This window comes from Eschrichtius robustus, chromosome 8 (genome assembly GCF_028021215.1).
Source record: "Eschrichtius robustus isolate mEscRob2 chromosome 8, mEscRob2.pri, whole genome shotgun sequence".
NCBI lineage: Eukaryota > Metazoa > Chordata > Mammalia > Artiodactyla > Eschrichtiidae > Eschrichtius > Eschrichtius robustus.
In genome coordinates, this window is record NC_090831.1 from 128,898,194 (window position 1) to 128,918,516 (window position 20,323).

At 38.6% G+C, this 20,323-nt stretch overlaps 1 protein-coding gene across 2 annotated transcripts in view; it reads right to left on the minus strand.

Moving 5' to 3' along the window:
• Positions 1–20,323, minus strand: part of LMBR1 (limb development membrane protein 1) — a 143,300-nt gene that overhangs the window by 61,150 nt on the left and 61,827 nt on the right. For both annotated transcript variants that reach the window (XM_068549764.1, XM_068549765.1), the window contains 3 exons: positions 1,960–2,086; positions 1,421–1,489; positions 552–616 (listed from right to left, as the gene is read on the minus strand). In XM_068549764.1, the coding sequence (XP_068405865.1) occupies positions 552–616; positions 1,421–1,489; positions 1,960–2,086 (261 nt within the window). The remainder of the gene's footprint in view (positions 1–551; positions 617–1,420; positions 1,490–1,959; positions 2,087–20,323) is intronic.

The following is a 20,323-nucleotide window of genomic DNA, read 5'->3' on the forward strand; positions in this document are numbered from 1 at the left end:
AATTCCCTAGATACAGGTAAGAATTACTGTCATTTTATTAAATATTTGACAAAATAGCTAGAGGCCCAAGTAACTTAGGGACAAATCATCAAAACTACTACCAACTGAAAATTATTTTTAAATGAATATACAGCATTTCTGAGATTAAAGGGAAAAGTATAATTCAATTAATCAAGGTATCATATGCAGACAAATTTTCAGAAAATAACTGCTTTGTAAGTCAAAGAATATATATAGTAAACTTTGAAACACAAAAGAGTTACCATTTGATATAAGATAATGGACTCCTGAAATACCTGTAAATATCTGTACATTTTGTCTTCAAATTTGCTAGAAGAATTTCTAGCTGAGTGCCTATAGTTAGTATTTTAAGAGCAAAAGCAAATTTGGTTTCCAAAGATGAAAAAGATTAAAATAAAAACAATAACAATTTGGGTTATAAACACGTAAAAATATTCTTCTGTTTCTGAATGCTAGTTTAGAACCTAAAAGATGTTCAAATGTAAAAATGTCTATTTAACAAACAAAATGGTTTACAACATCATACTCACTGCTGGCTTCACCAACAGCTGCCCCATGACTGTGAACATGCGGGAGAGGCCAACTGGAGTGCACACTGCAGAACAGAGAGAGCTCACTTCAGAGTTAGGAGAGAAACTGCCAGCCCCAAATAAAGCAAACTCAAAGACTGCTGTTGTAGGAAAATGCTTGTTTCCAATCTAGGTTCTCGCAGTGTTTTGTCACAGGGCTCCTCAATGTCACCATTAGAGAAGCTCTAGGGGTTCGTGCGCAGACGACGGGCATTCTTATATTTAAGGAAAGATTCATGAAGACTAAAGGAGGGGTAGGATATGCCAGATTCTAGCAGCTGAATAATAATAAGTATTTTCACTTAAAAGAAATTAAAGAAAACCAACCAGAGAACAGACTAAATTTCAAGTACTAACTGAATCGAGTATCAGACAAGAATATCCGAAAGTGACAACTATAACCTTACATCCTTTTACCTATTTTTATCTGCTTATAACATCTCTGAGATATGTTGTGATGCCTTAAGTAAAACAAAACAAATTGTGAAAAAAAGACTGCCAATTCATCGTACAGAATTCCACCATTACCATTCAAAAGTAGAAGCCAGTGTTGTGATGGGGGGGGGGGAGGCACGTGCATGTCTGACTCTCTCCCCCTCCCTCTCTCTTTCCAACTCTGTGCAAGAGGCTTTCTTTAGAGAAAAACAAAAGTATAATTTCAAGGTTTCAGTTTATCAAAATTTATCTTGAATATACAAAAAAAGTTAAGGGCCAACTTTTAAAAATATCTCCAAGCTGTTAAGGAATCTCATCGGGAAACTTGTCTGTAATTTTCTAGAACACAGAACAACTCTACTTTATTATCAATATTATGTCAGAAAAATACTTACAGAGAAGTAACAAACATCCCATCAATGATATACAGGAATATAAATAAGGTAGGTAGAACTCCCAGAGATCTATTAAAAAATGTAAATATCTTTTAGTGCATCCAAAATACCATACATTGATATATAGACTGACAATAAATTAATGTATAGTAAACATCATAATTGCCTATTTGAGTCTACCAAACCATATAATTTCTAAATTGTACAATAAAAAGATCTAAAACAGAAGAACAGGAAATAACCCTTTTGCAAAACCTGTTTGGAGGGAGAAAATGAGCCTCCATGGAATTTTAAGAACAGAAACCAATTAACCAAAGGAAAAAAAAATCTGAAAAGCTGCTTGCTCATTCTACATACAAGAAACACACAAACATTCATTTCTTTCCTTAAACATGTCGAAAGACTTTTTAATTTTGTAAATTAACAACAAGGATTAACTATACAAAGAACTATTAAAATGTTTTAAAAAGTGAATGTGTAATTATATTCCAAACTGTAGTCTCCACTAGAGAAACTGGTTTAAACAAGTCAATCCGTACCATATAAAGATTCCATACTCGCAGCGTCATTGTCAATGAGTGCCGAGGCTACCCACACTATCCCAAGAATAAGCAAGGCCAGAAGAATAAGCATGACCAGAGTTTCTAAAATTCGGGCTCGGATTCCCTGAAAAATATAATAAAGATATAATTTTAATATTTTATTTCATCACATGAACAATTAGGTTTCTGTCTATATGAAAGCATACAAATTCTTTGAAAGGGGAGGAAATTTACATTTACTAGCAGGACAAAAAACACTAAATGTTTACTGTTTGTAACGTTTAGGCTGACTTTTCAAAATTATGTAAAACACCATTAAGCTTTGAAGAAAGTACCAAAACAATTCTTCATAAAAACATTTTGCAGAACCCTTTTAAACAATTAATTACTTTCCTAACACTTTCCACCAAGAAAGTAGATTAACAAATTTTTATCTGTGATTCTAATCAAGGGAATATAAGGCTAATTAAGGCATACTGCCAAACAGTTCCGTGAACACCCAACTTGGTTAAAGCACAAAGCACCATCTACTAGAGAACACGGGGGTTCTGTTAGCTCCCCACAGCCTCCAGAGCCCTCTAGTGTCCAGACGAAGAACTCCTCATAGTAATCCAGCCTTAGAAACCGTGGAAATGGACAGTATTTATATCAATTAAATATCATCCCTTTCTCCACATTAGATAGAAATTTCATTAAATCCACGAGGCTGGAATATAATAAAGAATCATCATGCACAATTTTGTTTTAAATGTAAAACAAATTCTGACCTCAGGGCCAAACGACAGGCCAGACTTATAAACTCAAAACCTACGGGACAAGGCAAAAACAAAAAACAAAACTTTCTCATATTCTTAGAAAGTCATCAAATGATTGAACCTGTACCTAAATGTAAAGATTCATGTTGATATTTTATACTGTAATGCACTAATTTACAACATCTAACACAACAAAATTATAAGTATATCCATGTTTCTCAATAAGTCATATAATCTTTCCTTCCATATTAAAAATAGTTTAAAGATATAATTAAATAAAAATAAAAATCTAAAACATAGACTTATTTCAATTTTGCCCTAAATATTATTTTCTAATTTCTGAGTTACAGCAACAGGTTGCACTTAAACCATAGCACCCCAGTTCCTCAAATTCAATAGGAAAGGAAATGTCCTAAAGCCACGGCCAAAGTGTTCCCAGCCCTAAATGATGACTCAGAGTTGAAGCGGTCTTTTCTTCCTAGTCCAGCCTTACCAGGACTGCCCCTGAGAGGTTAAAATGTGTCTTCAAATGGAAGAGTCAGGGCACCTTACACACTCATAGCAAGGGAGGCTGGTAAACCAGAGTGATGACGACCTGTATTTTATTTAACACATTAGATCTCACAGTAGCTATTACTCAAGTGAGATGAAACAGGAACAGTCACAAAATGCACTACTAAAAAATATACTCCTACTTACTGAAGAACTCTCTGAACCTACACTTAACACATTCAAACCATTAGGATACCAAAACATGACCACTACCTTTTAGCACTGATTTTTTTCTCTCTTCCTCTCTTTCTAAGCAAGAACCTTTTAATCACACATTAAATATTATCTGGAAAGTCTATAAATAAAACAGATAAAAAGAGTAGGCTCTGGAGTGCATGTGTTACACCCCCTCAGCTTTGTCTTTTCCTGCCTCTGACTGGAGCCCGAATCCTGCATGCCTCTGACCAGCCGATGGGAACATCAGAGCTCTCAAAACATGTAACACGTGTCTTAAGTGTTATGATGTACGAGCTAAACAGTAGTGCTACTTGGAACTGTTTGAGACCTGATGTCCAAAAAAAGGGCATTTTAATAATACATGTTATAATTATTATATTAAGCAATTACAATGTAACAATAAGTTTAAGTGTTATAATGATAATAAATTTGGGGAACCAATCACCAATAAGACTTACACACATCCTCTGATATTTTGGTAAGAAGTATTTCTTAGCAGTTAAATTTGTTTTTCATCAAATCTGTCTCTCTGTGTTAGAAGGCAGTGTTCCGTGGGTCTCTCCCACTTCTGTGCATCTCACAAGCAGAGGCAGGGGCAGTCCTCATTCTGGACTGTCTTTTCAAAGACTTCTGTACAGCAAACAGCCTTGGAAGACAGAGATGGTGTCTTTGCAGTAGAGGCAGGTCTGCTTACCGTACAATGTGAAACAGAAGGTCCCCCCGCAGAGCACAGGGCAGGCAGGCTTGCTTGCACCCCATTACAAATAATGCGGGTTCCCTAAATGCAGGGCTCCTCAGCCATGACACGAGCCCACTGTGGGGACAGCTCCCACCTGGGCCGCATCACCCCCATGGGGCTCGGGGTTCTGGGGAACTGACAGGAACAGGAGGCTCTTGTGCCTGCACGCTGAGTAATGAAGCCTCTGACCCAGGAGTCTGTGTCTACAACCAGAGTCTGCGAGTCTGGCAAACTAACCTGTCAGCTTCCAAGCACCATAAAAATCTCAGACCTCTGCAGTTCTGGAAAGCTTTGGGCAACAAGAATGGAAAGCTCACACGGCTTTCTAGGTAAGAACAAACAAGGGCCCACACAGGTTGGGTTCAGGGCTACAAGAAGACCCCCAGGATCGAGCCGTGAATCCTCTCACCCAGGCCGTAGGCAGGCAGGAGAAGTAAGGGCCCCCGTGACCTGGCAGCTGGCAAGTGTCTGGGGTCTGAGCGGTGAAGGGGAGTGAGACAACCCACTGGCAGTCTGGCTACGCTCCCTCTCCCTGAGCAGAAGCAGGAAGGGGTCTTATTGTGACGATGTACAGCAAGCCTTGCAAGGCCAATTGAAAGGAACTGTCCTATCTAGGACTACGGTTACGGCGAACTATTTTTCTTGTATACTTGGTGCCTTGTTGTATTTTCCAAATTTTTTAGAGTGGATGTATATGACTTTAAGAAATAGGAGAACAAACTAATGTTGTTCTAATTTTCAATTTTTTTCTTACAATAATAAACATCCAAGAGTTTGGCACCCATAAGAATAACTTTTTAAAAATATCCAAGTTCGGTTTATGAGATAGACAGTATAATAAGCTCGTTAAGAGCCCCAACTCTACCAGCAGACCACTTGGGCTCAAATCCTGTCTCCGTCACTGACCAACGGTGTAACCCTGGGCAAATGCCTAAAGCACAGTGCCTCAGTTTCCTCCTTTGTAGAACGAGTTTATTAATGACACCCCTACTTCGTGGGTTGTGATCAGAACCAAATGAGTTAATACGTGCAACATGCCGAGCTCAATGTCTGGTACCTAGTAAGGATGAACTGTAATAACTCAAACTGCTGCCTTTGTGTTTGGAATCTCCAAGGCTTGGGAATTCGCATATCATTTGTCTTTCTCAATTAAATTTATACCACCTTCTAATGCCACCTTGTCACTCTTTCCCATCTTTGCCACCTACCATGTACAGACCTAGAAGAAACAATCCCATCTTTCTTGATATATGAGCACCCAGTTCACAAGAGCTTCTCATCACATCCCCTGCCACCCTAAGTACCATACACGCTCATAATGAACCTGACCTGCATTCTACTACGGCCGCCCACACAGCTAACCAGACCCCATCATCTCTCAGGGCCACCTCTGAGACCTCCCACGGTGAGGCTGCCCCTCGGCCCACAGCCTCCTAGTCTCCTCCGATCTTGCAGCCCTCCAACCTAGCTCTAACCTAGCTCCAACCTAGCTCCAACCTAGCTCTAACCTAGCTCTAACCTAGCTCTAACCTAGCTCTAACCTAGCTCCAACCTAGCTCCAACCTAGCTCCAACCTAGCTCCAACCTAGCTCTAACCTAGCTCTAACCTAGCTCTAACCTAGCTCCAACCTAGCTCCAACCTAGCTCCAACCTAGCTCCAACCTAGCTCCAACCTAGCTCCAACCTAGCTCTAACCTAGCTCTAACCTAGCTCTAACCTAGCTCTATGTCCTCATCATGATAATCTCTCCTCCCTTGATCGTCCCAATCCCTCCAGTCAGTCTTGTTTTCACTGTCTAAACCCCACGGTGAACTAGTATACTTTGATGATAATTCAGTATCAATAGTACTCTAGTATTCCTGGCCCTTTTAACTTCCACCAGGCCAGTTTAATTCCACCTGGAAGCTCACTCCAAATTCTCAGCACTGTTAAAGAAATCTACGAAATCACGAGAAGCGTTCGCTACTACGTTCCAAAGCGCCCCTTCAATGTTCCCGGCAATCCTTACACTGATCGCCGGCTAATAACTCCCTCAAAGGTTCTTAAATGTGTTCCAGTCTCCTTGACCCTAATCTCATGCCCTGCGTTCTTAACTACAGCTGACCTTACCTCTCCCTTAGTAAGACACAGCTGGGTGGCCTGCACGTCCCCTCAGCTCCCTTCCCCTATCCCTTGGTTTCTGTCTCCATTCCTATTTCTTTCATTCTGTAAAGGAAAATATCTCAGATCCCTTTTCTCCGATGGCACAATCTTAGACGTCCATCCTTTCACAAGCTGTATCAGTGCTTCTCAAACATTAGCATGGAACAGATTTACCAAGGGGCTTGTCAATTCCCGAGTACCTGTACAAAGTGGCTCCTCAGTCAATTCTGATGAAGATGGTCTACCAGATAGACTCTCTCTTCTTCCCTGGATGATCTTGCCTCCTCACGTGGCCAACGACTCTCAAATATATACCTCTAGTCCAAATATTACCCCTGAGGCCAAGATCCATACATCCCAATGGCCACCTTGCCTCAGATATCTCACAGCTACCTTAAACTGAATTCTAAAATCAAATTCATCATTTTATCCCTTAGACCTGCTCCTCCTTCAGTGTCCCATACCTCAATAAATGGCATCATTATCCACTTTGTTGTTTTGCCAGACACTCTGGAAACACCCTTGTCACCTCCTTTCCTGCTGTACCCCACCTCTCCCCAAAACACATACACACACCCTGGACCCTGGTCCAGTCGAACACCGAGTCCTTTCGATTCTCCTACGTAATTACGACTCAAGTTCATCCACCTCTCTTCCTACTGCCATAACGTCTATCTGGTGGACAACACCCCAGCCTCCTAGCTACTAGTCCTACATCCACACTCTTGTCTCTCCCTGACCTGGTGCCTACATCGCATGGAAATGTGATCTTCTCAAAATGCAAATCTGATCGTGCCACTCTTAGTCATAACTTACTAACAGAGGTATAGATAGGCCTGCACCTGGGAAACAGATGCATTAATGCAACAACAAACAATAAAAATCGAATCTCATGTGGTACATATATACAATGGAATATTACTCAGCCATAAAAAGGAACAAAACTGGGTCATTTGCAGAGACGTGGATGGACCTAGAGACTGTCATACAGAGTGAAGTAAGTCAGAAAGAGAAAAACAAATGTCATATATTAACGTATATATGTGGAATCTAGAAAAATGGTAGATGATCTTATTTGCAAGAGACACAGACGTAGAGAACAAACATATGGATACCAAGGGGGCAAGGGGAGGGCGGGATGTATTGGGAGATTGGAAATGACATTTATACACTATTGATACTATGTACAAAATAGATAACTAATGAGAACCTACCGTACAGCACAGGGAACTCTACTCAATGCTCTGTGGTGACCTAAATGGGAAGGAAATCCAAAAAAGTGGGGATACATGTATACGTATAGCTGATTCACTCTGCTGTACAGCAGAAACTAACACAACATTGTAAAGCAACTATACTTCAATAAAAATTAATTTAAAATTTAAAAAATTAAAAAAAAAAAATTGAACCTCATCAGCACCATTCTCTAACTGGGAGTGCACCTCTAACTGAGGTGCTGCGTAAGTATATCCTTAAAGTTGGGCCTTACTCTTTTTTCTGCTGTTTAGATAGTGCGCAAACTAATTATAGATGAAAAAAGAACAAATTATTTATGATTAAATAGCACAGAACAGTGCTGTCCAACGGATATTTCTGTGATGATATAAATGCTCTATTCTGTGCTATCCATTAACATAGCTAATAACCATATGTGTTTATTGAGTACTTAGAATGTAGCTACTGTGACTAAAGAACTGGTTTTTAATTTTACTGAATTTTAGTTATTTTAAATTTATATAGCCACACATGGCTAATGGTTACCATATAGGTCAGAGCAGACTACTAATAGTCTGTTTCTAACAAAATCTGATATAAGCACTCTCTGTACTCTCAAGTACTTTCTGGTCATTTTCCTAAATTTAACCTTGACATAAAATTCTTTGAACAGCCTGGTTAAAGTAACAGCCTCTTTTAACATGCTATAGCTCTAGATTAGCCTCTTTTAACATGCTATAGATTAGTGTTTCAAGTAGCATTTATGTCAAAGAGAAGAAATCTATTACTAAGTTTAAAAATTACTCCATTCTATTTACATAAAGAAAAAATACATTCTCTCATTAAGAAAAATAGATAGCATTTAAAATGCAACCTAAGTATAAACCAGTCTGAAAGTGACAATGAAGTTAAATAGCAACATATTTATCCACATATACTTACAAACTAAGTCCCAAATAAATCTCTTATGTGATTAAAAAGTATATGCGAACAGTCTTTCTAAAAGGAAACAGCTATCAATATTATCATTCCAAGAGTATGCTTTTACTATTATAAATATGTGAATAATATCAAGAAAAAAATGTCTAAAATGTACATTCACATGCTTAAGCAAATAAGAAACATTTAAACAAATAAACCTCTGTAGTCAAAGCATATGAACTCTTCAAAAATTTATTTCAAATTGATCAACATTTCTTTTGAAAGATAACAAATAACTCATAAAAAGAAATCTGCTCATTTTCAGTTATTAATCTAAATTTAAAGAAGAGTAAATTAGGAATTATAGAAAAGGCTGCCACAGAGCAAGCCATCAAAATTATGGAATATGATTATACCTGTTTATGAAATATTGAAGATAACTGATGTAGTCAGAAATAACTGTTATACTGACTTAATCCACTAGGAGGCTAGGACAGTTATGTTTTCCTTTTGTTATTTTTATTCCCTTTTTGTGATTAAATGGGACAAAATCAGCCCAACTTGAAATCAATTAAATATCATATTTATGAGCTTTAGCAAAACCAACAGAAAAATATAACAAATCTTTTCATTAAATGCAATGTGGCAGAGTTTTTTACCTTCAACAACTTTAGAACAGAGAGAAGAGAGGTGAAGGGATTATAAATAATCAGAAACTTCATTTGTTAATCTGGCATCGACTGGCTCATATGAGTGCCAAAAATATACAAATTGTTATCACTACCTTTCTTGAAATCAGTAAAATATTACAAAGCCTAAAGGGTACAGGCTTTCTGGCATGTAGAGTGTGAGCTTTTTGAACTTTTGTATGTGGTTCTGTCTGCAAAGTAATGAAAAGCATTGTGAGAGCTTTTATCACTACCATTAATCACCAGCAGGACAGCATATAAGCAAAAAAATATGCCTACTGCTCATTTTTCCATTAAGAGTCAGAATCAGGAGCTAGGAAGCCCCAAGGGGAAGGTCCCTATCAACTCCATTCTTGCATACACTGAGCTAAAAGATGTGCCAGATGTCAGAATAACTTACTGAAATACCCTGCAAACAACAAAGTGGCAAAACACTGTCAGAGTGGAAGAAGGTTCCCATTGTTCATCTTAAAAATTAAGAAAAGTCTCCTGAATATAAGATCACAGAACTGTAAGAACTACTTGTCATCAACAGTTGTACTTGCTCACAATTTTCACACAAATTCACACAATTGTGAATGCTTATACTATGCCATACAGTACCAGGATTTCATGAACTTCGTAATGTATTTATGAATACTTGTCTTAACTCCTCCCAAAAACCATAAATCTAAGTTACCTTAAAGAAACTCCATCCCTTTTATTAAAATCATAGTGTAATAAGCACTCAGCGTATTAGTAGAAAACATCATCAGAATAAAGTACTTTCTTTCTGTCAAGGAAACATCATCTTGTTTTTAAGAAAAGTAAGCTATATAATTAATTACATTAGTTTCATACCAGTATTGTTTTGGAAATTACAACTATCTCAATATTTTAACAGTTTAAATTAGATTAAATAAGCTAGTGAAGGCTAAACACCAAATTTTGGTGCTGGTCAATTACACAGTAAATGCTCTGTACTGAACATCAATGAAGTGAAAATTACAATACATTTACAAAAGCTCTAACGATAAACTGATATGTTTCTATGGTGATGAACATTTAAACAAGATTTTGCATGGACATCTTGACCTCTTGGAAGGTATGTAAACACCACTTTATATACTATGTCTCCACCCATCAGGAAAGCCTGGGAAAAATTTCTACATTCACAGAACATTTAAAATAAATATCAAGCCATTGTTTCCATTTAACAAAAAGGGTCTCTTAGTAACATTAAGATAAGGTTTGTTCAGCATGACATCAAGACTGCACCAAACATACATGCAGTCATCTGGAGAAGATCGATAGAAGCACTAATAAAGAACAGAAAATAAAGGCAGGTATTAATTATTTTAAACCATGAAAAAACTACAAACAAGCATTCCTAGAGAGTGTCAACCATTTCCCCCTTTGCTCCCAAAGTAATCATTAAAAGTATAGACAAAAAGAGTTTTGGTCCCAAGTCAAAGAAAATAGCTTTATAGAAAGTGTTGTTAAGCTCTATAGTGAATTGTTTTTTAATTATTAATATTTTCTGCAGTTTATTATATATATATACATATTTATTTAATAGTCATACACAGTAGAAAAACTAAAACTATAAGATTCTCAAGTTATTAAAACTTGACAAAAGGAAAGTATTTTAGAATAAGTTAAAACAATAACACTAACATTGCTGTTCATTGAACTAAGATGTTCACTATATTTAAATTTATGGGCAGAAATTTCTCATGATAGTAAACAAACAAAATCCTCCAGATTGCAAGTAAATGAAAGAACTGAATTGTAAAAAGACTGCAGGGACTTTACATCAAAATGTTTAAACATAATTCTAAATTTGGGAAAAAAACATTTCTCAGTACACTTCATCACATCAAAATAATTTAATGGTTAGCCAGTAAGGATCTTTTCTAATTCTAATTCTGTTCTAATAATTCCTTAGTTATAAACTTGACGGAAAAAAAGAGATGGCAACTATTTGCAAAGCTCCTACTACGTAGTTGCTTTGTATGTGCTCACTGAATATTCACAATAAAGGCAAATTTATTATAAATGAGAAAGCTCACATCCAAAAAGTTAAATAATCTGTCTATGGTCACCCTGTTCCAGGCCTGCCAGAACTCTCTTTAAATCAGGTCTGTCAGCTTCTGGAGCCTGTGCTTTCTACCCTCCCCACAAGACAGAAATAAGACATAAAAGACAAACTGATGTGGAAATAGGAGGTGGGGGGAGAATGCTTAAAACATACTTAAGGCAACCTATAATTTTAGCAAAGAAACTAAATCAAAATACACAAAAGCTTCTTTTACTAGGATATTAATTTTCAATTCCGTAATAGCAAGCTCATGCTGAGCAAATGCTCAGTCCTTTAATGTAACAGAACATTGTAGCCAATACCTTACTAGTCCTGTCATAAAACACCCAGGCACAAGTTCCAATACAGACACAACAAAAGAAAAATCATTAGGGTTATTATTTATTACATGACTATAGCAAAATGTACAAGATACTAAAGTGTAGAATATTAATATAAAAGCAATTCCACATGATAATTTAGGTAATAGTGTCATATTGCTTTTGTGGCAAACAGTACATTTACACAAAAAGCACTAGGAATTCCAAAATACCACAGAAGAGCTATCCTTATGACAGTGAACAAAATAGGAAACATACACAAAAAGCTTAAGGCTGTCTGCCTGCTCTAAACCCAGACCAATCCCTCCAAAGCTGCGTTGGGCCCCTCTCTCTCATTTCCACAGCCCCTCCAGCTCTCAATGACAGCTACTTTGGGTGTGTAGGTGTGCATGCATGTGTGATTATCTTATAGTTTTCCACTGACTATCAGCAACTTGGCATTTTGGTTTTTCTTATCAGTTTGGTTAATATGAGCCCATCACCAAGAAATAAATCACCTTTTTTCCTTTCTATTTTTAAATACTGAAAGTAGAGACATGTCTCGCTTTCTTTCCCTTTGCACTTCTGCAATTTGCACTTTGCAGATAATTGCATTTTTTACAAATTGAAGGTTTGTGGCAACCCTGCATCGATCAAGTCTATTGGCCCCATTTTTCCGACAGCTTTTGCTCACTTTGTATCTCTGGGTCACATTTTGGTAATTCTCGCAATATTTCAGATTTTTTCGTTATTATGTTATGGTGATCAGTCATCTTTGATGTTACTGTTGTAATTGTTTTGGGGCCCTAAAAACCCCGCCCATCCAAGACAGCTCATGTTCTGACTGCTCCACCAACCCGCCATCTCTCTCGCCCTCCTCCGGCCTCCCTGTTCCTGAGACACAACAGTGTTGAAATCAGGCCAGTTAATAACCTTCAGTGGCCTCCAAGCGTTCAAGTGAGGGAAGAGTCGCACGTCTCTCAGTTTAAATCAAAAGCTAGAAATGCTGAAGCTGAGAGAGGAAGGCGTGTGGAAAGCTGACAGGCTGAAGGCTAGGCCTCTTGCCCCAAACAGCCAAGTCGTGAAGGCAAAGGAACGGTCTTTTTTTTTTTTTTTTTAATATATATATATATTTTTATTTTTGGCTCTGTTGGGTCTTCGTTTCCGCGCGAGGGCTTTCTCCAGTCGCGGCGAGCGGGGGCGCCTCTTCATCGCGGCGCGCGGGCCTCGCACCGTCGCGGCCTCTCCCGTTGCGGGGCACAGGCTCCGGACGCGCAGGCTCAGCAGTCGCGGCTCACGGGCCCGGCCGCTCCGCGGCACGTGGGATCTTCCCAGAGCAGGGCTCGAACCCGCGTCCCCTGCATTGTCAGGCAGACTCGCAACCGCTGCGCCACCGGGGAAGCCCCCAAAGGAACGTTCTTGAAGGAGATTAAGGTGCTGCTCCAGTGAGCACACGAATGGTAAGAAAGCAACACAGCCTTATTGCTGTTGAGGAGAAAGGTTTAGTGGTCTGAACAGGTGATCAAACCAGCCACGACACTGCCTGAAGCCAAAGCCTAATGCAGGCAAGGCCCCAGCTCTCTTCAGGTCTGTGAAGGCCGAGACAGGTGAGGAAGCTGCAGAGGTTGGCTCATGAGGTTTAAGGAAAGAAGCCGTCTCCGTAACATAAAAGTGCAAGGCGAAGCAGCAAGTGCCGATGGAGGAGCCGCAGCAAGTTATCCAGAAGATCTAGCTGAGATCATTAATGAAGGCGGCTACACGAAACAACGGATTTTCAATGTAGACAAAAGAGCCTTCTATTGAAAGATGTCAACTAGGACTTTCATAGTAGAGAGAAGTCAGTGCCTGGCTTCAAAGCTTCAAAGGACAGGCTGACCCTTTTTTTTTTTTTTCTTAACATCTTTATTGGAGTACAATTGCTTTACAATGGTGTGCTAGTTTCCGCTGTATAACAAAGTGAATCAGCTATATGTGTACGTATATCCCCATATCCCCTCCCCCTTGCGTCTCCCTCCCACCCTCCCTATCCCACCCCTCTAGGTGGTCACAAAGCACCGAGCTGATCTCCCTGTGCTATGCGGCTGCTTCCCACTAGCTATCTATTTTACGTTTGGTAGTGTATATATGTCCATGTCACTCTCTTTGTCCCAGCTTACCCTTCCCCCTCCCCGTGTCCTCAAGTCCATTCTCTGTGTCTGCGTCTTTATTGCTGTTCTGCCCCTAGGTTCCTCAGAACCTTTTTTTTTTTTTTAGATTCCATATATATGTGTTAGCGTACAGTATTTGTTTTTCTCTTTCTGACTTACTTCACTCTGTATGAGTCTGTAGGTCCATTCACCTCACTACAAATAACTCAATTTCGTTTCTTTTTATGGCTGAGTAATATTCCATTGTATATATGTGTCACATCTTCTTTATCCATTCATCTGTCGATGGACACTTAGGTTGCTTCCGAGGCCTGGCTACTGACAGGCTGACTCCTGATAGGGGCTAATGCAGCTGGTGACTAAGTTGAAGCCAGTGTTCACTAACCATTCCAAAAATCCTAGGGCCCTTAAGAATCATGCTAAATCTACTCTGCCTGTGCTCTGTTAAGTGGAACAAAGCCTGGATGATAGCACATCTGTTTACAACATGGTTTACTGGATATTTTACACCCACTGCTGAGATCCACTGCTCAGAAAAAAAGATTCCTTTCAAAAACTACTGCTCACTGACAATGCACCTGGTCACCCGACAGCTCTGATGGAGATGTACAACGAGATTCATGTTGTTTCATACCTGCCAACACGACAACCGTTCTGCAGCCCATGAATCAAGGAGTAATTTTGACTTGCAAGTCGTATTTAAGAAATACATTTCGGGGCTTCCCTGGTGGCGCAGTGGTTGAGAGTCTGCCTGCCAATGCAGGGGACACGGGTTCGAGCCCTGGTCTGGGAAGATCCCATATGCCGCAGAGCAACTAGGCCCGTGAGCCACAATTACTGAGCCTGCGCGTCTGGAGCCTGTGCTCCACAACAAGAGGGGCAGCGATAGTGAGAGGCCCGCGCACCGCGATGAAGAGTGGCCCCCGCTTGCCGCAACTAGAGGAAGCCCTCGCACAGAAACGAAGACCCAACACAGCCATAAATAAATAAATAAACAAATAGTTAAAAAAAAAAAAAAGTAAAAGTCTATAAAAAAATTTAAAAAAAAAAAGAAATACATTTCGTAAGGCTGTAGCTGCCATAGTGAGTCCTCTGATGATCTGGGCAAAGTCACTTGAAAACCTTTTGGAAAGGATTCACCATTCTAAATGCCATTAAGCACATTTATGATTCATGGGAAGAGGTCAAAATACCAACATTCACAGGAGTTTGGAAGACGTTGATTCTAACCTTCATGGATGACTTGGAGGGGTTCAAGACTTCAGTGGAGGAAGTAACAGCAGATGTGGTGGAAACAGCAGGAGAACTAGAATTAGAAGTGGAGTCTGAGATGTGACTGAATCGCTGTAATCTCAGGATAAACTTTCACAGAAAAGCATTGCTTCTTATAGATGAGCAAAAGAAAATGGTTTCTTGAGATGGAATCCACTGCTGGTGAAGACGCTGTGAAGATTGTGGAAATGACGACAAAGGATTTAGACTAGGACGTGAACTTAGCTGATGAGGCAGCAGCAGGGTCCGCGAGGACTGAGTCCAATTCTGAAAGAAGTTCTACCATCGGTAAAACGCTACCAAACAGCACGGCACGCTGCAGAGAAATCATTCGTGACAGGAAGAGTCAGTCGATGCGGCACACTTCACTGTCGTCTTATTCTAAGGGCCTGCCACAGCCCCCCCGGTCTTCCGCAGCAGCACCCTGATCAGCCAGCAGCCAACGTCGAGGCAGGACAAGACCCTCCCCCAGCAAAAAGATACCGACTAACTGAAGGCTCGGAGGCCGGTTAGTATTTTTTTAGCAAAGACGTATTTTTTTTAAACATCTTTATTGGAGTATAATTGCTTTACAATGGTGTGTTAGTTTCTGCTTTATAACAAAGTGAATCAGCTATACATATACATATATCCCCACATCCCCTCCCTCTTGCGTCTCCCTCCCACCCTCCCTATCCCACCCCTCTAGGTGGTCACAAAGCACCGAGCTGATCTCCCTGTGCTATGCGGCTGCTTCCCACTAGCTATCTGTTTTACATTTGGTAGTGTGTATATGTCCATGTCACTCTCTCACTTCGTCCCAGCTTGCCCTTCCCCGTCCCCATGTCCTCAAGTCTATTCTCTACGTCTGCATCCTTATTCCTATTAGCAAAGAGGTATTTTTTAATTAAGGTATGTACATTGTTTTTTAGACACAATGCTATTGCACATTTAATAGACTACAGCATAGTGTAATCACAACTTTTCTTTGTACTGGGAAGCCAAAAAATTCGTGTGACTCACTTTATTGCAATATTCCCTCTACTGCAGTGGTCTGGAACCAAACCCACAATATCTCTGAGGTATGTCAGTCTGTACACTGTTTAGCTTTATATGTCTATTAAATACCTGTGGATAGACCACCCAACCTAAAGGAACGTCACCACAACCACTGCGCACCCATGTAGCCCTCCCAACCACACACCTGCTGCACCAACCTGCCCAATGGTAACCACCAATTTGAACTGCCGTGCTCATCACTTACTTTTTTTTATGACAGTTAAGTATATATAACATAAAATTTACCATTTTAACAATTTTTAAGTGTAGAGTTCTGTGGCATGAAGTACATTCACACAGTCATGCAACCATCACCACCATCCATCTCTAGAGCTTTTTATATTCTCCAACTCAAACTCTGCACCCCATTAAACAGTAACTCCCCATCTAACCCCAGCCCCTGTACACCCACCGTCGACTTTCTGTCTCTATGAATTTGACTACACTAGGACGCTCATATAAGCGGAATCATACAGTATTTGTCTTGTTGTGCCTGACTTTATTTCACTTAGCATAATGCTCTCAAGGTTCATCCATGTTGTAGTATGTGAGGATTTCCTTCCTCGTTAAGGCTAAATAATATACTACTATATGCACATACCACAATTTGTTTATCTATTAATCCACTGATGGATACTTGGGTTGTTTCCACCTTTGGCTATTGAAAATAATCCTGTCATGAAAATGGGTGTATAAATATCTGTGGAGTCCTTCCTTTAATTCTTTTGTGTACACACCCAGAAGTGGAATATCTGGATCATGTGGTAATTATATTTTTAATTTTTTGAGCAACCACTATACTGTTTTCCACAGTGGTCGCACCATTTTATATTCTGACCAACAGTGTACAAGAGTTCCAATTTCTCAATATCCTCACCAATACTTGTTATTTTCTAGCAGCCATTCTAATGGGCGTGGAGAAGTATCTTCTTGTGGTTTTGATTTGCATTTCCCTAATGCCTAGTGACACTAGGGTCTTTTCATGTGCTTATTGGTCATTTGCATATCTTCTTCAAAGCAATGTCTATTCAAGTCCTTTGTTCCTTTTTTAATATTTGATAGAGTAAGTTCTATCACCATGTTCTTCAAAATTGCTTTGGCTATTCTTGACTCTCTGCCCTCCCAAAGAATTTTACTATCTCCTTGTCGCATGCCATAAGATAACCTCTTAAAAATTTTATTAGAATTGCACTGACTCTAAAAAATAATTTGAGAACTGGTATTTTTATCATATAAAGAAATTCATAAACATAGAATATCTATCCAATTAACTAGGTCTTCTTAACATCTTTCAATAAGATTTTTTCTTTCCATACATTATTTCAATAAGGTTTTAAAAATCATTTGTTGGGTTTATTTCAACATACCTTAGTTGTCTTGCTATTATAAAAGGTATTTTTAATTAGATTTTCTGTTTGTTGCTGTTACTTATTGATTTTCCTATATTAATCCTAGATCCAGCTTCCTTGCTAAATTTTCTTATTGGAATTATCATTTATCTTTAGATTCTATAGGATTTTTCAAAAGACAATATCATCTGTTAATCATGACTATTTTGTTTGTTCCTTTCAATTTTTCCTTTTCTTGTCTAACTGTACTGGTAAAGAACTCTACTATAGTGCTGTCTATTGTTAGAAATAAAAATACTCAAGATGGCATCCCAATTTTAAAGTAAATACTTTTAACATTTTACTGCTAAGAACAATGTCAGTTGCAGTCTTAGAGTAGATATCCATTATCAGGTTAAGCAAGTTCCCTTTAGTTCTTAGTTTGCTTTTTAATCATGAATGGTTACTGATTTCATGGATGTGTTCTGCGTCTCTTCTGAGGTGTTCACTTGATTCTTTTCTCTCATTTACTCTCCTAATATGAATTACAGTCATAGATTTTCTAGTGTTAAACCAACCTTGATAGCTGAAATAAATTTTTTGGATGATGATCTTTTGTGTTGGACTCAGCTTAATATTTTCTGATTCACAAGTATTCATGAAAAGGAATGGCATATAATGTTCCTTTATTAATCCTGTCTGCTTTCAGCATCAAGATTCCACTAGTTCCATAAAATACAACTGTGAGTGTTCCATCTTCCAATCTCCAGACAAATTTGTTGAAACTGTAGTTGTCTATTCTTTAACGTCTGATAGAAATATCCTGGAAACTGTCTAGACTTGATTTTTATCAGAATGACTCAACAGAACTTTCATTTCTGGCAATATTGAGGACAAGATATCCTTAATTCCCTCTGCCAAGATAAGTCTAAAATGCTAGATCAAATATTTTCAAATCTCTCTGAAATCTTTTCTTTGTCTATTAACTCTGAGTAGTGCATCGAATTTGGTCCCTCTCACAATGTTGACTTTTCCCAGATGTCTGGTCATCTCCTGAGTCCCTGTTCATCTTTATATACACAAGTTTTTGTCCTGCTTCTTTCTTTAATCATCTCCTGCCTCTGGTGACAGTGAATCTAGAGAAGCAGGCTCCAGTTCTGGGTGAGGTGTCTCGGTAGCTTGTGCCCTGGTGGGCCCTTGTAAGTTTACCGACTCTCAACTCCCAGGACCCACGTGCTCTGCTTTAGCCCACAGCAAGTGTTACTGCTGCTTGATGATGGCAGCTCCTCTCTGAGCACCCTGGTCCTTTCTGTTCTTCACATCCTTTAGCACATGATTTTAATTTCTGATAAAACCAGGTCAAAGGAGAATTTGAAGAACACATATACATAGATAACCAGAAATATTAAAATCAATTTGCTAATAGATGCAAAATGGGATAACATCCTGTGGGACAATAAAATGAAATGTTTGGAGTTATCTTTTGCATAGGGAAGAAATCAATTACATCTCTATCAGACAAATTACTTCGCATTGCTCTCAGTTTCCTACAAGTTAACTCTAACCCTAAGGAGATGTAATATAGCCAAGTCAACAGAAAATCAGCCAAAGGTGCACACCCCTATAGGACCAGAAAACCCCCAGCATCCACTAGACAATGGCTAGAACTCCAATGACAGAACACCCAGAATCTTCTTTGCCCATTTCCAAGTCTTGGACAATTTTTCATGGCACTAGAAAATTTATGTACACAAAATAAATGATTAAAGTAAGATGGACATAAAATATATATATACACTAATTATAATTACACAATGATCCAAGTACAAATGTTGACAGGTAATTTGGAATGATATAAAATACAATGTAGGGTTAATTGGCTTTCCCTAAACTTGTTTAAATTATAATTAAAATATTAATGAAAAACCGATAGAAGTCAAGATACACAGGAGAATCAGCCAAAATCATCAACCTCGTGAGTATGCTTCATGCAAGCCAAATAAGACACAGGGAAATTAAAGATCCTGGAATACACAGACACATTTAGGAAGGGCTTGTACGTTTGTAGAAATCATCTTGGAAGCCTGAGAAGGAATTTCTGAACACTATATTGGAAAAGATCGTCTTTAAACAACCTTAAGGCCATGAGAGGCCAAAACAGCTACAAAGCTAAAGAAGAGAGGCCAAAAGAAAAGACCGCGCCCCACACTTGTCAACGAAATCAGAGCCAATTCAAGCAGAGACCACAAAGCCTCCCAGGTCTGGAAAAAAGAACAAAGAATGCCTCCAAATTAACAAATAACTGAATTCCAGACAAAGGGCCAGTAAAGCTAACAGGTGGAGAGATAGAGGAATCAGGTACATCAGTTCAAGATGACAGATTAATAATCACATACATTTTTTTACCACAGAAAACAGGAAAAATATAAAATAAATACATAATCAATCAATCAACTGCACTGTCCCTAGCAGCTGCAACAGTACCTAGAATACAATAAGTGGTCAATAGGAATTAACTGAATGAATTAATTATGGTAGAAGACAAGAGCTCCATCAGCAGAGTAGCAATGTTGAGAAATCCCTAAATGATAGGAAGTACTTGGGATCAAATCTATGGAGAAATGTCCAGAGGAAATTATAGACTAAAAAAAAAAATTAAAAGAAAATAAGAAAAGTAAGAAAAGAGCAATGATTCCAGGCACTACAAGCTGCAAAAAGTCCAAAAAGATGTGTAATCATACATAAGAATTTTTAAATATTAAAAAATAATAGGTAAGAGTAATATTACTGTATACATTTCTTTAGAATAACTGAACAGAGAAAAATTTACTTAGATTCACTCTTTTTAATCACCTCACAAAATTAACTATAGATAGATTAAAATATTAGATCTTTGTAAAAACTCACATAAAAAGTAGCTAAAATAGAATAGACTACATTATTCATCCTTGGCTCTGAAGGAATAAAAACACTTTCAGAACTAAACCAGTATCAAATTACTAAGAAA